Source organism: Salmo salar, chromosome ssa06 (genome assembly GCF_905237065.1).
Source record: "Salmo salar chromosome ssa06, Ssal_v3.1, whole genome shotgun sequence".
In the NCBI taxonomy this organism is placed as follows: domain Eukaryota; kingdom Metazoa; phylum Chordata; class Actinopteri; order Salmoniformes; family Salmonidae; genus Salmo; species Salmo salar.
Window position 1 is genome coordinate 9,231,246 of NC_059447.1, and position 22,075 is coordinate 9,253,320.

Sequence of the window (22,075 nt, forward strand, 5' to 3'; positions counted from 1 at the left end):
AATTAAGTATTTTGGTGATTGTTATTTAAAAATATATAGGTCCATTATCTTTTCTACATACTTTATATGTGGTTTTAGTCGTTTAAGTTTCAACTGAAAACTTTTTTACATCCTGTAAAAAAAGTATATATGTACACTACCGTTCAAAAGTTTGGGGTCACTTAGAAATGTCCTTGTTTTTACAAAACACCAGTCTCAACGTCAACAGTGAAGAGGCGACTCCGGGATGCTGGCCTTCTAGGTAGAGTTGCAAAGAAAAAGCCATATCTCAGACTGGCCAATAAAAAGGAAAGATTAAGATGGGCAAAAGAACACAGACACTGGACAGAGGAACTCTGCCTAGAAGGCCAGAATCCCGGAGTCGCCTCTTCACTGTTGACGTTGAGACTGGTGTTTTGTGGGTACTATTTAATGAAGCTGCCAGTTGAGGACTTGTGAGGCGTCTGTTTCTCAAACTAGAAACTCTAATGTACTTGTCCTCTTGCTCAGTTGGGCACCAGGGCCTCCCACTCCTCTTTCTATTCTGGTTAGAGCCAGTTTACGCTGTTCTGTGAAGGGAGTAGTACACAGCGTTGTACGAGATCTTCAGTTTCTTGCAAATTCTTGCATTGAATAGCCTTCTATTCTCAGAACAAGAATAGACTGACGAGTTTCAGAAGAAAGTCTTTGTTTCTGGCCATTTTGAGCCTGTAATCAAACCCACAAATGCTGATGCTCCAGATATTCAACTAGTCTAAAGAAGGCCAGTTTTATTGCTTCTTTAATCAGAACAATAGTTTTCAGCTGTGCTAACATAATTGCAAAAGGGTTTTCTAATGATCAATTAGCCTTTTAAAATGCTAAACTTGGATTAGCTAACACAACATGCCATTGGAACACAGGAGTGATGGTTGCTGATAATGTGCCTCTGTAGTCTGTACACCTAGGTAGATATTCCATAAAAAATCTGCCATTTCCAGCTACAATAGTTATTTACAACATAAAAAATGTTTACACTGTTTCTGATCAATTTAATGTTATTTTAATGGACAAAATGTGCTTTTCTTTAAAAAACAAGGACATTTCTAAGTGACCCCAAACTGTTGAACGGTAGTGTACAATACCAGACACACATACTCATTGAAGGGTTTTTCTTTATTTTGATTATTTTCTACATTGTAGAATAATAGTGAAGACGTCAAACCTATGAAATAACACATATCGAATCATGCAGTAACCAATTGCTGCAAAGAAACCACTACTAAAGGACACCAATAATAAGAAGAGACTTGCTTGGGTCAAGAAACGCAAGCAATGGACATTAGACCGGTGGAAATCTGTCCTTTGGTCTGATGAGTCCAAATTTGCGATTTATGGTTCCAACCACCATGTCTTTGTGAGATGCAGAGTAGGTGAACAGATGATCTCCGCATGGGTCGTTCCAAACGTGAAGCATGGAGGAGGAGGGGTGATGGTGTGGTGGTGCTGGTGTTGGTGACACTGTCTGTGATTTATTTAGAATTCAAGGCACACTTAACCAGCATGGCTACCACAGTATTCTGCAGCGATTCGCCATCCCATCTGGTTTGCACTTAGTGGGACTATCATTTGTTCTTCAACAGGACAATGACCCAAAACACACCTCCAGGCTGTGTAATGGCTATTTGACCAAGAAGGAGAGTGATGGAGGGCTGCATCAGATGACCTGGCCTCCACAATCCCCCAAATTCAACCCAATTGAGATGGTTTGGGATGAGTTGGACCGCAGAGTGAAGGAAAAGCAGCCAACAAGTGCTCAGCATATGTGGGAACTCCTTCAAGACTGTTGGAAAAGCATTCCAGTTGACTACCTCATGAAGCTGGTTGAGAGAATGCCAAGAATGTGCAAAGCTGTCTTCAAGGCAAATGGTGGCTATTTGAAGAATCTCAAATATTAAATGTATTTGTTTAACACTATTTTGGTTACTACATGATTCCATATGTGTTATTTCATAGTTTTAATTTCGTCACTATTATTCTACAATGTAGAATATAGTAATAATAAAGACAAACCCTTGAATGAGTAGGTCTGTCCAAACTTTTGACTGGCACTATATATATATTTTACTGTTTGGCCAAAGGTGGCCCACTCTAGATTTTTCTATGTAGAATTAAAACCCTATATACACTGCTCAAAAAAATAAAGGGAACACTTAAACAACACATCCTAGATCTGAATGAAAGAAATCATCTTATTAAATACTTTTTTCTTCACATAGTTGAATGTGCTGACAACAAAATCACACAAAAATAATCAATGGACATCCAATTTATCAACCCATGGAGGTCTGGATTTGGAGTCACACTCTAAATTAAAGTGGAAAACCACACTACAGGCTGATCCAACTTTGATGTAATGTCCTTAAAACAAGTCAAAATGAGGCTCAGTAGTGTGTGTGGCCTCCACGTGCCTGTATGAACTCCCTACAACGCCTGGGCATGCTCCTGATGAGGTGGCGGATGGTCTCCTGAGGGATCTCCTCCCAGACCTGGACTAAAGCATCCGCCAACTCCTGGACAGTCTGTGGTGCAACGTGGCGTTGGTGGATGGAGCGAGACATGATGTCCCAGATGTGCTCAATTGGATTCAGGTCTGGGGAACGGGCGGGTCAGTCCATAGCATCAATGCCTTCCTCTTGCAGGAACTGCTGACACACTCCAGCCACATGAGGTCTAGCATTGTCTTGCATTAGGAGGAACCCAGGGCCAACCGCACCAGCATATGGTCTCACAAGGGGTCTGAGGATCTCATCTCGGTACCTAATGGCAGTCAGGCTACCACTGGCGAGCACATGGAGGGCTGTGCAGCCCCCCAAAGAAATGCCACCCCACACCATGACTGACCCACTGCCAAGCCGGTCATGCTGGAGGATGTTGCAGGCAGAAGAACGTTCTCCACGGCGTCTCCAGACTCTGTCACGTCTGTCACGTGCTCAGTGTGAACCTGCTTTCATCTGTGAAGAGCACAGGGCGCCAGTGGCGAATTTGCCAATCTTGGTGTTCTCTGGCAAATGCCAAATGTCCTGCACGGTGTTGGGTTATAAGCACAACCCCCACCTGTGGACGTCGTGCCCTCGTACCACCCTCATGGAGTCTGTTTCTGACCGTTTGAGCAGACACATGCACATTTGTGGCCTGCTGGAGGTCATTTTGCAGGGCTCTGGCAGTGCTTCTCCTGCTCCTCCTTGCACAAAGGCGGAGGTAGCGGTCCTGCTCCTGGGTTGTTGCCCTCCTACGGCCTCTTCCACGTCTCCTGATGTACTGGCCTGTCTCCCGGTAGCGCCTCCATGCTCTGGACACTACGCTGACAGACACAGCAAACCTTCTAGCCACAGCTCGCATTGATGTGCCATCCTGGATGAGCTGCACTACCTGAGCCACTTGTGTGGGTTGTAGACTCCGTCTCATGCTACCACTAGAGTGAAAGCACCGCCAGCATTCAAAAGTGACCAAAACATCAGCCTGGAAGCATAGGAACTGAGAAGTGGTCTGTGGTCTGCACTTGCAAAACCACTCTTTTATTGGGGGTGTCTTGCTTATTGCCTATAATTTCCACCTGTTGTCTATTCCATTTGCACAACAGCATGTGAAATTTATTGTCAATCACTGTTGCTTCCTAAGTGGACAGTTTGATTTCACAGAAGTGTGATTCCTGTCCCCGGATTCCTGTCCCCGCTCTGGAAAAAGAGCGTCTGCTAAATGACTAAAAATGTAAATGTAATGTGATTGACTTGGAGTTACATTGTGTTGTTTAAGTGTTCCCTTTATTTTTTTGAGCAACATACATACATACATACATACATACATACATACATACACACACACACACACACACACACACACACACACACACACACACACACACACACACACACACACACAAACATTGTATGGGTCAGAACCAGACCCAGCAGTCCAGGTGAATGGTTTATTTCAGTCCTAACATACAGTACTGTATGGGTCAGAACCAGACCCAGCGGTCCAGATGAATGGTTGATTTCAGTCCTAACATACGGTACTGTATGGATCAGAACCAGACCCAGCGGTCCAGATTAATGGTTTATTTCAGTCCTAACATACAGTACTGTATGGGTCAGAACCAGACCCAGCGGTCCAGATGAATGGTTGTTGCAACAGGATCAGGGGAAAGTAGTCCACCGGGGACAGGAATTAGATCAAATATTTCATATTGTTTTTATACAATTACAGTACAAACAATATCATACAATTCCATTTCCTCACTGTGAAACAATTACTGGGGTTGATCAGCTAAAAAGTACTGAGCTAATCCCCCACTTGGGCTGGATAATTCTTCTTTTTATATTACTACATATTTTGGAGATAATTACTGTGAAATGATTCAGACTACATCCATATTGACATATTCCATAATATACAGTAGGCCTTGTCTGGGAAAGTCACTCCAGCCTGATTTCAACACTGTTACAGAAGGACAGTTTGGTCAGTGATGGTGGAGGACATACTATGTGTCCTGGATTGATGATCTTTGAGTCTGTCTGTCCTGTCTGTTGTTGCGGGTTTAGATGGACCTGATGGATGGGCTGGGTGGTTGAGTGGGGGTCAGAGGGTTGGCCTGGCACTGTGGCAGTAGCTCCCTGTCCCTTCCCAGACAGGCCTGGGTTCAAATACAATTTGAAATCATGTCAAAATACTTTGTCTGTGCTTTGATTGAGCTTGTCTGGCGTAATGGAACCCATAGAAGAGACCCCGCCCACCTGGCACTGCAGGCAGGCTAAAGCAAACGCTCTCACTATTTGAGGAGCTATGGAATAGTATTTGAACCCAGGTCCCAGCCAGACTACAGTCCAGCCCAGGCGGGCCACATTGAGAGGCGGTGTACTGGAAGTGATTGGAATTCATCAGAGATAGACTGGACCATGGCAATGGCCTCGTCCCAAATCACACTATATTGGCTTTTATATGGGCTCTGGTGAAAAGTAGTGCACTACATCGGGAATAGGGTGCCATTTGGGACGTATATACAGTACTGCCCACCTCCTTCCCTCCACAGCTCCCTCCCTTTTGCCATGCCCCCCCCCTTACAACCCTGAGCCCCCTCCATTACAGCCATGATCCCCCCTCCCTACCCTTACAGCCATGACCCCCCCTTACAGCCATGACCTCCCTACCCTTACAGCCATGACCTCCCTACCCTTACAGCCATGACCCCCCCCTTACAGCCATGACCCCCCCCTTACAGCCATGACCTCCCCTTTACAGCCATGACCTCCCCTTTACAGCCATGACCTCCCCTTTACAGCCATGACCCCCCCCTTACAGCCATGACCCCCCCCTTACAGCCATGACCCCCCCTTACAGCCATGACCTCCCCTTTACAGCCATGACCTCCCCTTTACAGCCATGACCTCCCCTTTACAGCCATGACCCCCCCCTTACAGCCATGACCTCCCCTTTACAGCCATGACCTCCCCTTTACAGCCATGACCTCCCCTTTACAGCCATGATCCCCCCCTTACAGCCATGACCTCCCTACCCTTACAGCCATGACCTCCCTACCCTTACAGCCATGACCTCCCTACCCTTACAGCCATGACCCCCCCCTTACAGCCATGACCCCCCCCCTTACAGCCATGACCTCCCCTTTACAGCCATGACCTCCACTTTACAGCCATGACCTCCCCTTTACAGCCATGACCCCCCCCTTACAGCCATGACCCCCCCCTTACAGCCATGACCTCCCCCCTTACAGCCATGACCTCCCCTTTACAGCCATGACCCCCCCTTACAGCCATGAACTCCCCCCTTACAGCCATGACCTCCCCCTTACAGCAATGACCCCCCTACTCATCTACCTCCTCTACCCCCTACCCATCTATCCCCTCTCATTATCTACCTCCACTACCCCTCTACCCTCACAACCCACCTACTCCTCTACCCCTGCTACCCCCTCTACCCTCTACCCATCTATCCCCTCTCATTAACTACCACCAATACCCCTCTACCCTCACAACCCACCTACTCCTCTACCCCTGCTACCTTTTCTACCTCCTCGACCCTCTACTCATCTACCTCCTTTACCCCTCTACCTCCTCTACCCCCTCTGCCTCCTCTACCCCATCTGCCTCCTCTACCTCCTTTACTTGGGGGGGGGGAGGGGGGGGGTAGCTAGCCTAGTGGTTAGAACGTTGGACAAGTAACTGAAAGGTTGCAAGATCAAATCCCTGAGCTGACAAGGTAAAAAATCTGTCGTTCTGCCCCTGAACAAGGCAGTTAACCCACTGTTCCTAGGCCGTCATTGAAAATAACAATTTGTTATTAACTGACTTGCCAGGTTAAAGGTAAAATTAAAATAAAAAAATACCTCCTTTACCTACTCCACAAAAGCCACCATCGCTCCTAGTGCAGGAGGCAGAGAGCAGCAGTGGCCCCTATTCCCTATATAGTGCACTACTTAGGACCAGCGTCCATAGTCAAAAGTAGTGCACTAAATGGAGAATGGGGTGCAGACTTGCAGACCAAGGCAGAGTATGCCATGCCAACACAGGCCTGCTGGAATAACACAACACCCAGTGGTTGGACAGCAGACTTAACATGCAAACCCAGCTCTCTCTACTAAAACTCTGCTCTTAAAAATCACACACTCTCTCTCCTCTGCCACCTGCCCCTCTCTCCCTCTCTTTCTCTCCCTCTCCCACTCTTTCCCTCCTCTTTCTCTCCCTCCTCCCTCTCAATCTCTCTCTCCCTCCCCTCTCTCTCTCTCCCTCTCTTTCTCTCCCTCTCCCACTCTTTCCCTCCTCTTTCTCTCCCTCCTCCCTCTCAATCTCTCTCTCTCCCTCCCTCTCTCTCTCCCTCCCTTTCTCTCTCTCTCCTCTGCCACCTCCCTCCCCTTTCTCTTTCATTCTCTCTCCCTCTCTCCCTCCTCTCTCTCTCTCTCTCTCTCTCTCCTCTGCCACCTCCCTCCTCTTTCTTTCTCTCTTTCTTTCTCTCTTTCTCCACTCCCTCCCTCTTTCCTCCTCCCAGCCACCTCTTCCTCTCCTCGCCGTGCCGCATCAGACATGGAGCAGGCCCGCCCCCAGACCAGCGGGGAGGAGGAGCTACAGCTGCAGCTGGCTCTGGCCATGAGCCGAGAGGAGAGTGAAAAGGTAACACACACACTCACACAGTACACACACTCACACAGTACACACACTCACCACACACACTGAACAAGAGGCACTGACACACTCTGACTACATGCAGTGTGAGAATGTTATGGACGTGGCTGCCTCCCTCCCACTCATACACACTCCCCTGCAGAGCTCAAATCCCCCCCCCTGTCCTCTAAGTGTCATCCATTTCACTGAGCCTTTAATAGAAACCAATATTACCCCTCTCTCCTTGTGATGCGATCTATAACACCTGGCCAATCAAAGACACTGATACTCAGAGTTGGCTGCCGATCTGGCCAATTACAGAGTGCGATGCTGCAGAGTGATCCGCCTGCAGCTGTGCTGAGTGAATGAAGGACTGGACAGGGTGGAGCTATTGATCCACTGTTAGCTAGCCTGGTATTGATGGCACTGAATGGCCTCTGTCTCTGTGTTGTTAGATGGTGCATACTGCACCGAGGGCTGGGACTAAAAAACACACACTCTTAGCTCCTTTTATAAAACACACACAATCTCTTAGCTCCTTTTATAAAACACACACAATCGCTTAGCTCCTTTTATAAAACACACACAATCTCTTAGGTCCTTTTATAAAACACACACAATCTCTTAGGTCCATTTATAAAACACACACAATCTCTTAGCTCCTTTTATAAAACACACACAATCTCTTAGGTCCTTTTATAAAACACACACAATCTCTTAGCTCCTTTTATAAAACACACACAATATCTTAGGTCCTTTTGTTCAACACACACAATCTCTTAGCTCCTTTTATAAAACACACACAATCTCTTAGGTCCTTTTATAAAACACACACAATCTCTTAGGTCCATTTATAAAACACACACAATCTCTTAGGTCCTTTTATAAAACACACACAATATCTTAGGTCCTTTTGTTCAACACACACAATCTCTTAGGTCCATTTATAAAACACACACAATCTCTTAGGTCCTTTTATAAAACACACACAATCTCTTAGGTCCTTTTATAAAACACACACAATCTCTTAGGTCCTTTTGTTCAACACACACAATATATATTTTTTTTCTCCCTTTTTTCTCCCCAATTTCGTGGTATCCAATTGGTAGTTACAGTCTTGTCTCATCGCTGCAACTCCCGTACGGACTCGGGAGAGGTGAAGGTCGAGAGCCGTGCGTCCTCCGAAACACAACCCAACCAAGCCGCACTGCTTCTTGACACAATGCCCACTTAACCCGGAAGCCAGCCGCACCAACGTGTCGGAGGAAACACCGTACACCTGGCGACCGTGTCAGCTTGCACTGCGCCCGGCCCGCCACAGGAGTCGCTAGTGCGTGATGAGACAAGGATATCCCTGCCGGCCAAACCCTCCCTAACCCGGACGACGCTGGGCCAATTGTGCGTCGCTCCATGGAGCTCTCGGGCGCGGCCGGCTGCGACAGAGCCTGGGCTCGAACCCAGAATCTCTGGTGGCACAGCTAGCACTGCGATGCAGTGTCTTAGACCACTGAGACAGAGCCTGGACTCTAACCCAGGATCTCTAGTAGCACAGATAGCACTGTGATGCAGTGTCTTAGACCACTGAGACAGAGCCTGGACTCTAACCCAGAATCTCTAGTAGCACAGATAGCACTGTGATGCAGTGTCTTAGACCACTGAGACAGAGCCTGGACTCTAACCCAGGATCTATAGTAGCACAGATAGCACTGTGATGCAGTGTCTTAGACCACTAAGACAGAGCCTGGACTCTAACCCAGAATCTCTAGTAGCACTGTGATGCAGTGTGTTAGACCACTGAGACAGAGCCTGGACTCTAACCCAGGATCTCTAGTAGCACAGATAGCACTGTGATGCAGTGTGTTAGACCACTGAGACAGAGCCTGGACTCTAACCCAGGATCTCTAGTGGCACAGATAGCACTGTGATGCAGTGTGTTAGACCACTGAGACAGAGCCTGGACTCTAACCCAGGATCTCTAGTGGCACAGCTAGTACTGTGATGCAGTGTGTTAGACCACTGAGACAGAGCCTGGTCTCTAACCCAGGATCTCTAGTAGCACAGATAACACTGTGATGCAGTGTGTTAGACCACTGAGACAGAGCCTGGACTCTAACCCAGGATCTCTAGTAGCACAGATAGCACTGTGATGCAGTGTGTTAGACCACTGAGACAGAGCCTGGACTCTAACCCAGGATCTCTAGTAGCACAGATAGCACTGCGATGCAGTGTCTTAGACCACTGAGACAGAGCCTGGACTCTAACCCAGGATCTCTAGTGGCACAGATAGCACTGTGATGCAGTGTCTTAGACCACTGAGACAGAGCCTGGACTCTAACCCAGGATCTCTAGTGGCACAGATAGCACTGTGATGCAGTGTGTTAGACCACTGAGACAGAGCCTGGACTCTAACCCAGAATCTCTAGTAGCACAGATAGCACTGTGATGCAGTGTCTTAGACCACTGAGACAGAGCCTGGACTCTAACCCAGAATCTCTAGTAGCACAGATAGCACTGTGATGCAGTGTCTTAGACCACTGAGACAGAGCCTGGACTCTAACCCAGGATCTATAGTAACACAGATAGCCCTGTGATGCAGTGTGTTAGACCACTGAGACAGAGCCTGGACTCTAACCCAGGATCTCTAGTGGCACAGCTAGTACTGTGATGCAGTGTGTTAGACCACTGAGACAGAGCCTGGTCTCTAACCCAGGATCTCTAGTAGCACAGATAGCACTGCGATGCAGTGTCTTAGACCACTGAGACAGAGCCTGGACTCTAACCCAGGATCTCTAGTAGCACTGTGATGCAGTGTGTTAGACCACTGAGACAGAGCCTGGACTCTAACCCAGGATCTCTAGTGGCACAGATAGCACTGCGATGCAGTGTCTTAGACCACTGAGACAGAGCCTGGACTCTAACCCAGAATCTCTAGTAGCACAGATAGCACTGTGATGCAGTGTCTTAGACCACTGAGACAGAGCCTGGACTCTAACCCAGGATCTCTAGTAGCACAGATAACACTGTGATGCAGTGTGTTAGACCACTGAGACAGAGCCTGGACTCTAACCCAGAATCTCTAGTAGCACAGATAGCACTGTGATGCAGTGTCTTAGACCACTGAGACAGAGCCTGGACTCTAACCCAGAATCTCTAGTAGCACAGATAGCACTGTGATGCAGTGTCTTAGACCACTGAGACAGAGCCTGGACTCTAACCCAGGATCTCTAGTAGCACAGATAGCACTGTGATGCAGTGTCTTAGACCACTGAGACAGAGCCTGGACTCTAACCCAGGATCTCTAGTAGCACAGATAGCACTGTGATGCAGTGTCTTAGACCACTGAGACAGAGCCTGGACTCTAACCCAGGATCTCTAGTAGCACAGATAGCACTGTGATGCAGTGTCTTAGACCACTGAGACAGAGCCTGGACTCTAACCCAGGATCTCTAGTAGCACAGATAGCACTGTGATGCAGTGTCTTAGACCACTGAGACAGAGCCTGGACTCTAACCCAGGATCTCTAGTAGCACAGATAGCCCTGTGATGCAGTGTCTTAGACCACTGAGACAGAGCCTGGACTCTAACCCAGGATCTATAGTAGCACAGATAGCACTGCGATGCAGTGTCTTAGACCACTGAGACAGAGCCTGGACTCTAACCCAGGATCTCTAGTAGCACAGATAGCACTGTGATGCAGTGTCTTAGACCACTGAGACAGAGCCTGGACTCTAACCCAGGATCTCTAGTGGCACAGATAGCACTGTGATGCAGTGTCTTAGACCACTGAGACAGAGCCTGGACTCTAACCCAGGATCTCTAGTGGCACAGATAGCACTGTGATGCAGTGTGTTAGACCACTGAGACAGAGCCTGGACTCTAACCCAGGATCTCTAGTGGCACAGATAGCACTGTGATGCAGTGTCTTAGACCACTGAGACAGAGCCTGGACTCTAACCCAGGATCTCTTGTGGCACAGATAGCACTGTGATGCAGTGTCTTAGACCACTGAGACAGAGCCTGGACTCTAACCCAGGATCTCTAGTGGCACAGATAGCACTGTGATGCAGTGTCTTAGACCACTGAGACAGAGCCTGGACTCTAACCCAGGATCTCTAATGGCACAGATAGCACTGCGATGCAGTGTCTTAGACCACTGAGACAGAGCCTGGACTCTAACCCAGAATCTCTAGTAGCACAGATAGCACTGTGATGCAGTGTCTTAGACCACTGCGCCACCCGAGAGGCTCACACACAATCTCTTAGGTCCTTTTATAAAACACACACAATCTCTTATGTCCTTTTATAAAACACACACAATCTCTTATGTCCTTTTATAAAACACACACAATCTCTTAGGTCCTTTTATAAAACACACACAGTCTCTTAGGTCCTTTTATAAAACACACACAATCTCTTAGCTCCTTTTGTAAAACACACAAAAACCCATCGTTGACTAACTTTATAAGCTGAATATTGGAAAACTTTTACAGACTTTCCAGTTGTTAGTCCAACTCCTAACACAGAATTTATTCAACTACTGGCCGTCGAGAGACAAATGATTTCAGGTTTTCTTTTCTACCCGTTAATTCATCAATGTGATTTATTGGCCAGACTCCACTCACCTGGTGTCCCTGATCCCTGACTAGAAACAAATGAAAAGCAGAAGTGTTTTGAGTGCAGTTAGCCCTGCTAATAACACGACCCCCTTTAACACTCCAGCCTGCTCCCCCGGTGGACATTGATGAACAGACCCAGCTCCAGATCGCCCTGAGCCTCAGCAAGGAGGAAGCTCAGAAGGTACTGCTGAGATGTAGCCCCTCTAGCCCCCTGCATCCTCAACCCTAACTAGGGTTGTAAAAATCCAGAAACATCCCCAAAATTCCCAGGTTTCCCAGAAATCCCGGTTGGAGATCTCTCTCCCTCTATATTCCCTCCTGATTCTGGGAATTCTTCAACTGGGATTTCTGGGAAATTAGGGAATTTCAGGAAAGTTACCAGAATTTTGCAATACTAAATCTAACCCTAACCAAACCATTTTACCTCCTGCTGCAAGCTCTTTCTCTGTCTCTTTGTCTCTCTCTCGCTCTCTCTCTCTCTCTCTTAGACCTGTGGGTCAAATTAACTTTGACCCTGGTTCCTGAACAGCCAAGCAGCTTGCTGTGCTGCACCTTTTCTCTCGTCACAGATGGATAAGGCTGCATCCTTCTGTTTCCACTAACCAATAGCACCATCTCCCTCTCTCTTTAGACCAATGGTATGAGATCCCGCCCTCTGACCTCTTCTGGTGTACACACCAATCACTGTCTTGGGGAGGGGCAAAGAGGGCTTGCTTTCCATGAAATGTATCAACAATGGTGGCGTTCCAGGTCACCTATTTTGCACATCTCAGCAACCACATGATGTGATACAGCGTTCTTCTGAGATTTGCAGTGCGTCTGTAAAAAAGACAACCTGGAACTGCACCAATGTGAATATCAAGGCAGGTTAGGAAGTGTTTTTATTTATCCACCAACGACTGACTTGTATTTCCCCTCCTCCACTCCACTCCACCGATTTGCTCCCTTATAGCCGGCCTCGCCTCCTCCGGTTGCCTTGGATATGGATGAAGAGAGACAGCTCCAGATCGCCCTGAGCCTGAGCAAAGAGGAGCACCAGCAGGTAGTGCCCCTGGCCCTGTCCCAGATGGCATCCTAGTCACTATGTAGTGCACTGCGATATAGTGGCCTGGTGGAACCAGCCTGATCTCACCAGCTCACATTATGGCGGAGTGAGACAGAAACGTGAGTGCAGAGGTCAGACTGCTTGACCAGACTAGCCACATAGGTCTCGGGCCCAAAGTAGTGCACTACATAGGGACTAGGTTTGGCCCACTGAGAGGGGAAGGTGGGGAGCATGTTCTCCCCCCTGAGCCCCCTGTGTCTTTAACCCTTCTGGTCCTTCAGCTCTGCTCAACACCTCTCTGTCTTCCTTTCCTTCTGTCTGTCTGTCTGGCTGCTCATCACCGTGTCAATGTTTTACTCTCTAGACTGGGAACTCACTCTGCTTCTCTAGACTGGGAACTCACTCTGCTTCTCTAGACTGGGAACTCACTCTGTTTCTCTAGACTGGGAACTCACTCTGTTTCTCTAGACTGGGAACTCACTCTGCTTCTCTAGACTGGGAACTCACTCTGTTTCTCTAGACTGGGAACTCACTCTGTTTCTCGAGACTGGGAACTCACTCTGCTTCTCGAGACTGGGAACTCACTCTGCTTCTCGAGACTGGGAACTCACTCTGCTTCTCGAGACTGGGAACTCACTCTGCTTCTCGAGACTGGGAACTCACTCTGCTTCTCGAGACTGGGAACTCACTCTGCTTCTCGAGACTGGGAACTCACTCTGCTTCTCGAGACTGGGAACTCACTCTGTTTCTCTAGACTGGGAACTCACTCTGCTTCTCGAGACTGGGAACTCACTCTGCTTCTCGAGACTGGGAACTCACTCTGCTTCTCGAGACTGGGAACTCACTCTGCTTCTCGAGACTGGGAACTCACTCTGCTTCTCGAGACTGGGAACTCACTCTGCTTCTCGAGACTGGGAACTCACTCTGCTTCTCGAGACTGGGAACTCACTCTGCTTCTCTAGACTGGGAACTCACTCTGCTTCTCTAGACTGGGAACTCACTCTGCTTCTCTAGACTGGGAACTCACTCTGCTTCTCTAGACTGGGAACTCACTCTGCTTCTCTAGACTGGGAACTCACTCTGCTTCTCGAGACTGGGAACTCACTCTGTTTCTCTAGACTGGGAACTCACTCTGTTTCTCTAGACTGGGAACTCACTCTGTTTCTCTAGACTGGGAACTCACTCTGCTTCTCTAGACTGGGAACTCACTCTGCTTCTCGAGACTGGGAACTCACTCTGCTTCTCGAGACTGGGAACTCACTCTGCTTCTCGAGACTGGGAACTCACTCTGCTTCTCGAGACTGGGAACTCACTCTGCTTCTCGAGACTGGGAACTCACTCTGTTTCTCTAGACTGGGAACTCACTCTGTTTCTCTAGACTGGGAACTCACTCTGCTTCTCTAGACTGGGAACTCACTCTGCTTCTCTAGACTGGGAACTCACTCTGCTTCTCGAGACTGGGAACTCACTCTGCTTCTCGAGACTGGGAACTCACTCTGCTTCTCGAGACTGGGAACTCACTCTGCTTCTCGAGACTGGGAACTCACTCTGCTTCTCGAGACTGGGAACTCACTCTGCTTCTCGAGACTGGGAACTCACTCTGCTTCTCGAGACTGGGAACTCACTCTGTTTCTGTAGCTCCACTGGGTTTTACTGCCTCTTTGTTGTTCTCTCTCTCTACCCCCCTCTCCCTCTCGCTCTCTCTCTCTCTCTCTACCCCCCCCCTCTCTCTCTCTACCCCCCTCTCTCTGCCAGGGTGGCACAATGGAAGCAGTTACTCACTGAGTGACTGGTGCTCTCCTCTCTCTCCTCTCTGACTGGAGTAGACTCTCTGTCTCTGTCTGATGTCTTGTCTTCCTTCTCACATGTCTTGTCCAGCTTCTAGACATGTGCTGTTGTGTGACCCGTGCATGTGTTGTGTCTACACTGCGTGCACAATTATTAGGCAAATTGTATTCCTCGGGATTAATTTTATTGTTGAACAAACACAATGCTCTCAGTCAATCCAACATGTTATTTAACCTCTAACCTGAATGTTTAACAAAGGAAAAATGAGTTTTGTCTTTCTCAGGGAAATATATAAGTGTGCACAATTATTAGGCAACTATTAGTGTGCAGAATTATTAGGCAACTAAATTACAAAAATAATTTCTCTCAACTCACTTGTTTATTCTCAATTTTTAGAGTAAGTGTAACAGATAAGTAACACGAAATGACAATTATATAACATTTTTGGCATTTCAAAAATATTCAGTGACCAATATAGCCACCCTTATTTTCAATAACTGCCATGAGCCTTCCACCCATGGAGTCTGTCAGTTTCTTGATCTGTTCACGATCAATTTTCACTGAAACAGCAACCACAGCCTCCCAAATGCTGTTCAAAAAGGTGTATTGTCTTCCGTCACTGTAAATCTCACGTTTGAGAAGGGCCCACAAGTTCTCAATAGGATTTAAGTCAGTTGAGGAAGGGGGCCAGGTCATTATTCAGGCATCTTTGAGGCCCTTGCTGGCTAGCCAAGCAGTGGAGTACTTGGATGCATGTGATGGAGCATTGTCCTTCATAAAGATCATGGCCTTCTAGAATGCTGAGGACTTCTTCCTGTACCACTGTTTGACGAAAGAATCTTCCAGAAACTGGCCGTAGGTTTGGGAGTTGAGTTTCAAGTTTATATGGTTTGGAGTTCGAAAATGTGAATAGAAACAAAGATCAGAATACTCACTTACTTAATAATTGTGCACGCAGTGTATGTGTATGTCTGACTATGTGTGAGTCAGTATGTGAAGTCAGTATGTGAGGTCAGTATGTGAGGTCAGTATGTGAAGTCAGTATGTGAAGTCAGTATGTGAAGTCAGTGATGCCGTTCCTACTCATATATCCATGTCCAGTTTGTAGTCTGTGTTGTTGTGGTCCAGTAGTCTGCGTTGTTGTGGTCCAGTAGTCTGTGTTGTTGTGGTCCAGTAGTCTGTGTTGTTGTGGTCCAGTAGTCTGTGTTGTTGTGGTCCAGTAGTCTGTGTTGTTGTGGTCCAGTAGTCTGTGTTGTTGTGGTCCAGTAGTCTGTGTTGTTGTGGTCCAGTCAGTAGTCTGTGTTGTTGTGGTCCAGTCAGTAGTCTGTGTTGTTGTGGTCCAGTCAGTAGTCTGTGTTGTTGTGGTCCAGTCAGTAGTCTGTGTTGTTGTGGTCTTGTAGTCTGTGTTGTTGTGGTCCAGTAGTCTGTGTTGTTGTGGTCCAGTAGTCTGTGTTGTTGTGGTCCAGTAGTCTGTGTTGTCTGACCACGCATTTCTGTTTTTTGTGACTGTTTCTCTGAGTTAGTACTGTGTCTAAAGACAGTGACTGTTTCTCTGAGTTAGTACTGTGTCTAAAGACAGTGACTGTTTCTCTGAGTTAGTACTGTGTCTAAAGACAGTGACTGTTTCTCTGAGTTAGTACTGTGTCTAAAGACAGTGACTGTTTCTCTGAGTTAGTACTGTGTCTAATGACAGTGACTGTTTCTCTGAGTTAGTACTGTGTCTAAAGACAGTGACTGTTTCTCTGAGTTAGTATAGTGCACTACTTGAGACCAGAGCCCTATTCCCTATATAGTGCACTACTTGAGACCAGAGCCCTATTCCCTATATAGTGCACTACTTGAGACCAGAGCCCTATTCCCTATATAGTGCACTACTTGAGACCAGAGCCCTATTCCCTATATAGTGCACTACTTGAGACCAGAGCCCTATTCCCTATATAGTGCACTACTTGAGACCAGAGCCCTATTCCCTATATAGTGCACTACTTGAGACCAGAGCCCTATTCCCTATATAGTGCACTACTTTAGACCAGAGCCCTATTCCCTATATAGTGCACTACTTTAGACCAGAGCCCTATTCCCTATATAGTGCACTACTTGAGACCAGAGCCCTATTCCCTATATAGTGCACTACTTTAGACCAGAGCCCTATTCCCTATATAGTGCACTACTTTAGACCAGAGCCCTATTCCCTATATAGTGCACTACTTTAGACCAGAGCCCTATTCCCTATATAGTGCACTACTTGAGACCAGAGCCCTATTCCCTACATATTGCTTTTGACCAGAGTCAAAGCACTACATTTGTTCCCTCTATAGTGCCCTCTGGGTCCTGGTCCCATAATGCACTGTATATGGAAATAGGGGGCCATTTGGTAGACAGAAAGTGTGTGTGTGTGTTAGTGTGTGTGTTAGTGTGTGTGTTAGTGTTAGAATCAGTGAGTTTGTCTCCGAGCCATGTCATGCCTAACAGTGTCCATGTGTCTGTGTGTTGCCAGGAGCAACGGAGTCGCCAAGGAGACGAGTCGTTGCTCCAAAAAGCTCTGGAGGAGAGTAAACGAGAGGCGGCGTCTGGTGGAATTGGGGTAAGAACAGTTAAAACTCCGTACCACTCTATATAACCTACAGTATATAACAGTTAACACACCGTACCACTCTATATAACCTACAGTATATAACAGTTAACACACCGTACCACTATGTAACCTACAGTATATAACAGTTAACACACCGTACCACTCTATATAACCTACAGTATATAACAGTTAACACACCGTACCACTCTATGTAACCTACAGTATATAACAGTTAACACACCGTACCACTCTATATAACCTACAGTATATAACAGTTAACACACCGTACCACTCTATATAACCTACAGTATATAACAGTTAACACACCGTACCACTCTATGTAACCTACAGTATATAACATTTACATTTAAGTCATTTAGCAGACGCTCTTATCCAGAGCGACTTACAAATTGGTGCATTCACCTTATAATATCCAGTGGAACAACCACTTTACAATAGTGCATCTAAATCTTTTAAGGGGGGGGGGGGGTTAGAAGGATTACTTTATCCTATCCGAGGTATTCCTTAAAGAGGTGGGGTTTCAGGTGTCTCCGGGAAGGTGGTGATTGACTCCGCTGTCCTGGCGTCGTGAGGGAGCTTGTTCCACCATTGGGGTGCCAGAGCAGCGAACAGTTTTGACTGGGCTGAGCGGGAACTGTGCTTCCTCAGAGGTAGGGAGGCGAGCAGGCCAGAGGTGGATGAACGCAGTGCCCTTGTTTGGGTGTAGGGCCTGATCAGAGACTGAAGGTACGGAGGTGCCGTTCCCCTCACAGCTCCGTAGGCAAGCACCATGGTCTTGTAGCGGATGCGAGCTTCAACTGGAAGCCAGTGGAGAGAGCGGAGGAGCGGGGTGACGTGAGAGAACTTGGGAAGGTTGAACACCAGACGGGCTGCGGCGTTCTGGATGAGTTGTAGGGGTTTAATGGCACAGGCAGGGAGCCCAACCAACAGCGAGTTGCAGTAATCCAGACGGGAGATGACAAGTGCCTGGATTAGGACCTGCGCCGCTTCCTGTGTGAGGCAGGGTCGTACTCTGCGAATGTTGTAGAGCATGAACCTACAGGATCGGGTCACCGCCTTGATGTTAGCGGAGAACGACAGGGTGTTGTCCAGGGTCACGCCGAGGCTCTTAGCACTCTGGGAGGAGGACACAATGGAGTTGTCAACCGTGATGGCGAGATCATGGAACGGGCAGTCCTTCCCCGGGAGGAAGAGCAGCTCCGTCTTGCCGAGGTTCAGCTTGAGGTGGTGATCCGTCATCCACACTGATATGTCTGCCAGACATGCAGAGATGCGATTCGCCACCTGGTAGTCAGAAGGGGGAAAGGAGAAGATTAATTGTGTGTCGTCTGCATAGCAATGATAGGAGAGACCATGTGAGGATATGACAGAGCCAAGTGACTTGGTGTATAGCGAGAATAGGAGAGGGCCTAGAACAGAGCCCTGGGGGACACCAGTGGTGAGAGCACGTGGTGCGGAGACAGATTCTCGCCACGCCACCTGGTAGGAGCGACCTGTCAGGTAGGACGCAATCCAAGCGTGGGCCGAGCCGGAGATGCCCAGCTCGGAGAGGGTGGAGAGGAGGATCTGATGGTTCACAGTATCAAAGGCAGCAGATAGGTCTAGAAGGATGAGAGCAGAGGAGAGAGAGTTAGCTCTAGCAGTGCGGAGAGCCTCCGTGACACAGAGAAGAGCAGTCTCAGTTGAATGCCCAGTCTTGAAACCTGACTGATTTGGATCAAGAAGGTCATTCTGAGAGAGATAGCAGGAGAGCTGGCCAATGACGGCACGTTCAAGAGTTTTGGAGAGAAAAGAAAGAAGGGATACTGGTCTGTAGTTGTTGACATCGGAGGGATCGAGTGTAGGTTTTTTCAGAAGGGGTGCAACTCTCGCTCTCTTGAAGACGGAAGGGACGTAGCCAGCGGTCAAGGATGAGTTGATGAGCGAGGTGAGAAGGTCTCCGGAAATGGTCTGGAGAAGAGAGGAGGGGATAGGGTCAAGTGGGCAGGTTGTTGGGCGGCCGGCCGTCACAAGACGCGAGATTTCATCTGGAGAGAGAGGGGAGAAAGAGGTCAAAGCACAGGGTAGGGCAGTGTGAGCAGGACCAGCGGTGTCGTTTGACTTAGCAAATGAGGATCGGATGTCGTCAACCTTCTTTTCAAAATGGTTGACGAAGTCATCCGCAGAGAGGGAGGAGGGGGGGGAGGGGGAGGGGGGGGGGAGGGGGAGTAGGATTCAGGAGGGAGAAGGTAGCAAAGAGCTTCCTAGGGTTAGAGGCAGATGCTTGGAATTTAGAGTGGTAGAAAGTGGCTTTAGCAGCAGAGACAGAAGGGGAAAATGTAGAGAGGAGGGAGTGAAAGGATGCCAGGTCCGCAGGGAGGCGAGTTTTCCTCCATTTCCGCTCGGCTGCCCGGAGCCCTGTTCTGTGAGCTCGCAGTGAGTCGTCGAGCCACGGAGCAGGAGGGGAGGACCGAGCCGGCCTGGAGGATAGGGGACAGAGAAAATCAAAGGATGCAGAGAGGGAGGAGAGGAGGGTTGAGGAGGCAGAATCAGGAGATAGGTTGGAGAAGGTTTGAGCAGAGGGAAGAGATGATAGGATGGAAGAGGAGAGAGTAGCGGGAGAGAGAGAGCGAAGGTTGGGACGGCGCAATACCATCCGAGTAGGGGCAGAGTGAGAAGTGTTGGATGAGAGCGAGAGGGAAAAGGATACAAGGTAGTGGTCGGAGACTTGGAGGGGAGTTGCAATGAGATTAGTGGAAGAACAGCATCTAGTAAAGATGAGGTCAAGCGTATTGCCTGCCTTGTGAGTAGGGGGGGAAGGTGAGAGGGTGAGGTCAAAAGAGGAGAGGAGTGGAAAGAAGGAGGCAGAGAGGAATGAGTCAAAGGTAGACGTAGGGAGGTTAAAGTCACCCAGAACTGTGAGAGGTGAGCCATCCTCAGGAAAGGAACTTATCAAGGCGTCAAGCTCATTGATGAACTCTCCAAGGGAACCTGGAGGGCGATAAATGATAAGGATGTTAAGCTTGAAAGGGCTGGTAACTGTGACAGCATGGATTTCAAATGAGGAGATAGACAGATGGGTCAGGGGAGAAAGAGAGAATGTCCACTTGGGAGAGATGAGGATTCCAGTGCCACCACCCCGCTGGCTCGATGCTCTAGGGGTATGCGAGAACACGTGGGCAGACGAGGAGAGAGCTGTAGGAGTAGCAGTGTTATCTGTGGTAATCCATGTTTCCGTCAGCGCCAGGAAGTCTAGGGACTGGAGGGTAGCATAGGCTGAGATGAACTCAGCCTTGTTGGCCGCAGACCGGCAGTTCCAGAGGCTGCCGGAGACCTGGAACTCCACGTGGGTCGTGCGCGCTGGGACCACCAGGTTAGAGTGGCAGCGGCCACGCGGTGTGGAGCGTTTGTATGGCCTGTGCAGAGGGGAGAGAACGGGGATAGACAGACACATAGTTGACAAGCTACAGAAGAGGCTACGCTAATGCAAAGGAGATTGGAATGACAAGTGGACTACACATCTCGAATGTTCAGAAAGTTAAGCTTACGTTGCAAAAATCTTATTGACTAAAATGACGAAAATGATACAGTACTGCTGGCTGGTGGAGTAGGCTAGCTAGCAGTGGCTGCGTTCTTGACTTTGAACGTGTAGCAGGCTAGGTAACCTCGATAGTTTCAGTACTACACCTTGTCATGATACAAAAGCAACTTTGTAGCTAGCTAACATAACACTAATCAAGACGTTCCTTTGTAATGTATTTAGTTTCTACAATGCTGCTCGTCGGTAATAGTTGGCTGGGTTTGGAAAAAATGGCGTCGCGGGGGACGGAAAGAGCTGGCTAGCTAACCTCGATAATTACTAAACTACACAATTATCAAGCTATGACAAAGACAACTATGTAGCTAGCTAGCTAACACTGCACTAGTCAAATCGTTCCGTTGTAAAGTAACAGTTAACACACCGTACCACTATGTAACCTACAGTATATAACAGTTAACACACCGTACCACTCTATATAACCTACAGTATATAACAGTTAACACACCGTACCACTATGTAACCTACAGTATATAACAGTTAACACACCATACCACTCTATATAACCTACAGTATATAACAGTTAACACACCGTACCACTATGTAACCTACAGTATATAACAGTTAACACACCGTACCACTCTATATAACCTACAGTATATAACAGTTAACACACCGTACCACTATATAACCTACAGTATATAACAGTTAACACACCGTACCACTATGTAACCTACAGTATATAACAGTTAACACACCGTACCACTCTATATAACCTACAGTATACAACAGTTAAGACACCGTACCACTATGTAACCTACAGTATATAACAGTTAACACACCGTACCACTATGTAACCTACAGTATATAACAGTTAACACACCGTACCACTATGTAACCTACAGTATATAACAGTTAACACACCGTACCACTATGTAACCTACAGTATATAACAGTTAATACACCGTACCACTATGTAACCTACAGTATATAACAGTTAACACACCGTGCCACTCTATGTAACCTACAGTATATAACAGTTAACACACCGTACCACTATGTAACCTACAGTATATAACAGTTAACACACCGTACCACTATGTAACCTACAGTATATAACAGTTAACACACCGTACCACTCTATATAACCTACAGTATATAACAGTTAACATACCGTACCACTATGTAACCTGCAGTATATAACAGTTAACACACCGTACCACTCTATATAACCTACAGTATATAACAGTTAACACACCGTACCACTCTATGTAACCTACAGTATATAACAGTTAACACACCGTACCACTATGTAACCTACAGTATATAACAGTTAACACACCGTGCCACTCTATGTAACCTACAGTATATAACAGTTAA

The 22,075-nt window shown here is 47.6% G+C and overlaps 1 protein-coding gene across 3 annotated transcripts in view; it reads left to right on the top strand.

Moving 5' to 3' along the window:
• LOC106601980 (epsin-3) overlaps window positions 1-22,075 on the top strand; it is a 63,753-nt gene that overhangs the window by 25,791 nt on the left and 15,887 nt on the right. The window contains exons 7-10 of one of the 3 annotated variants that reach the window (XM_045719705.1): window positions 7,021-7,142; window positions 11,853-11,930; window positions 12,702-12,791; window positions 17,080-17,166. In XM_045719705.1, coding sequence (XP_045575661.1) covers window positions 7,021-7,142; window positions 11,853-11,930; window positions 12,702-12,791; window positions 17,080-17,166 — 377 coding nt within the window. The remainder of the gene's footprint in view (window positions 1-7,020; window positions 7,143-11,852; window positions 11,931-12,701; window positions 12,792-17,079; window positions 17,167-22,075) is intronic. The other 2 variants (XM_045719706.1, XM_045719707.1) reach the window with 2 other exon arrangements.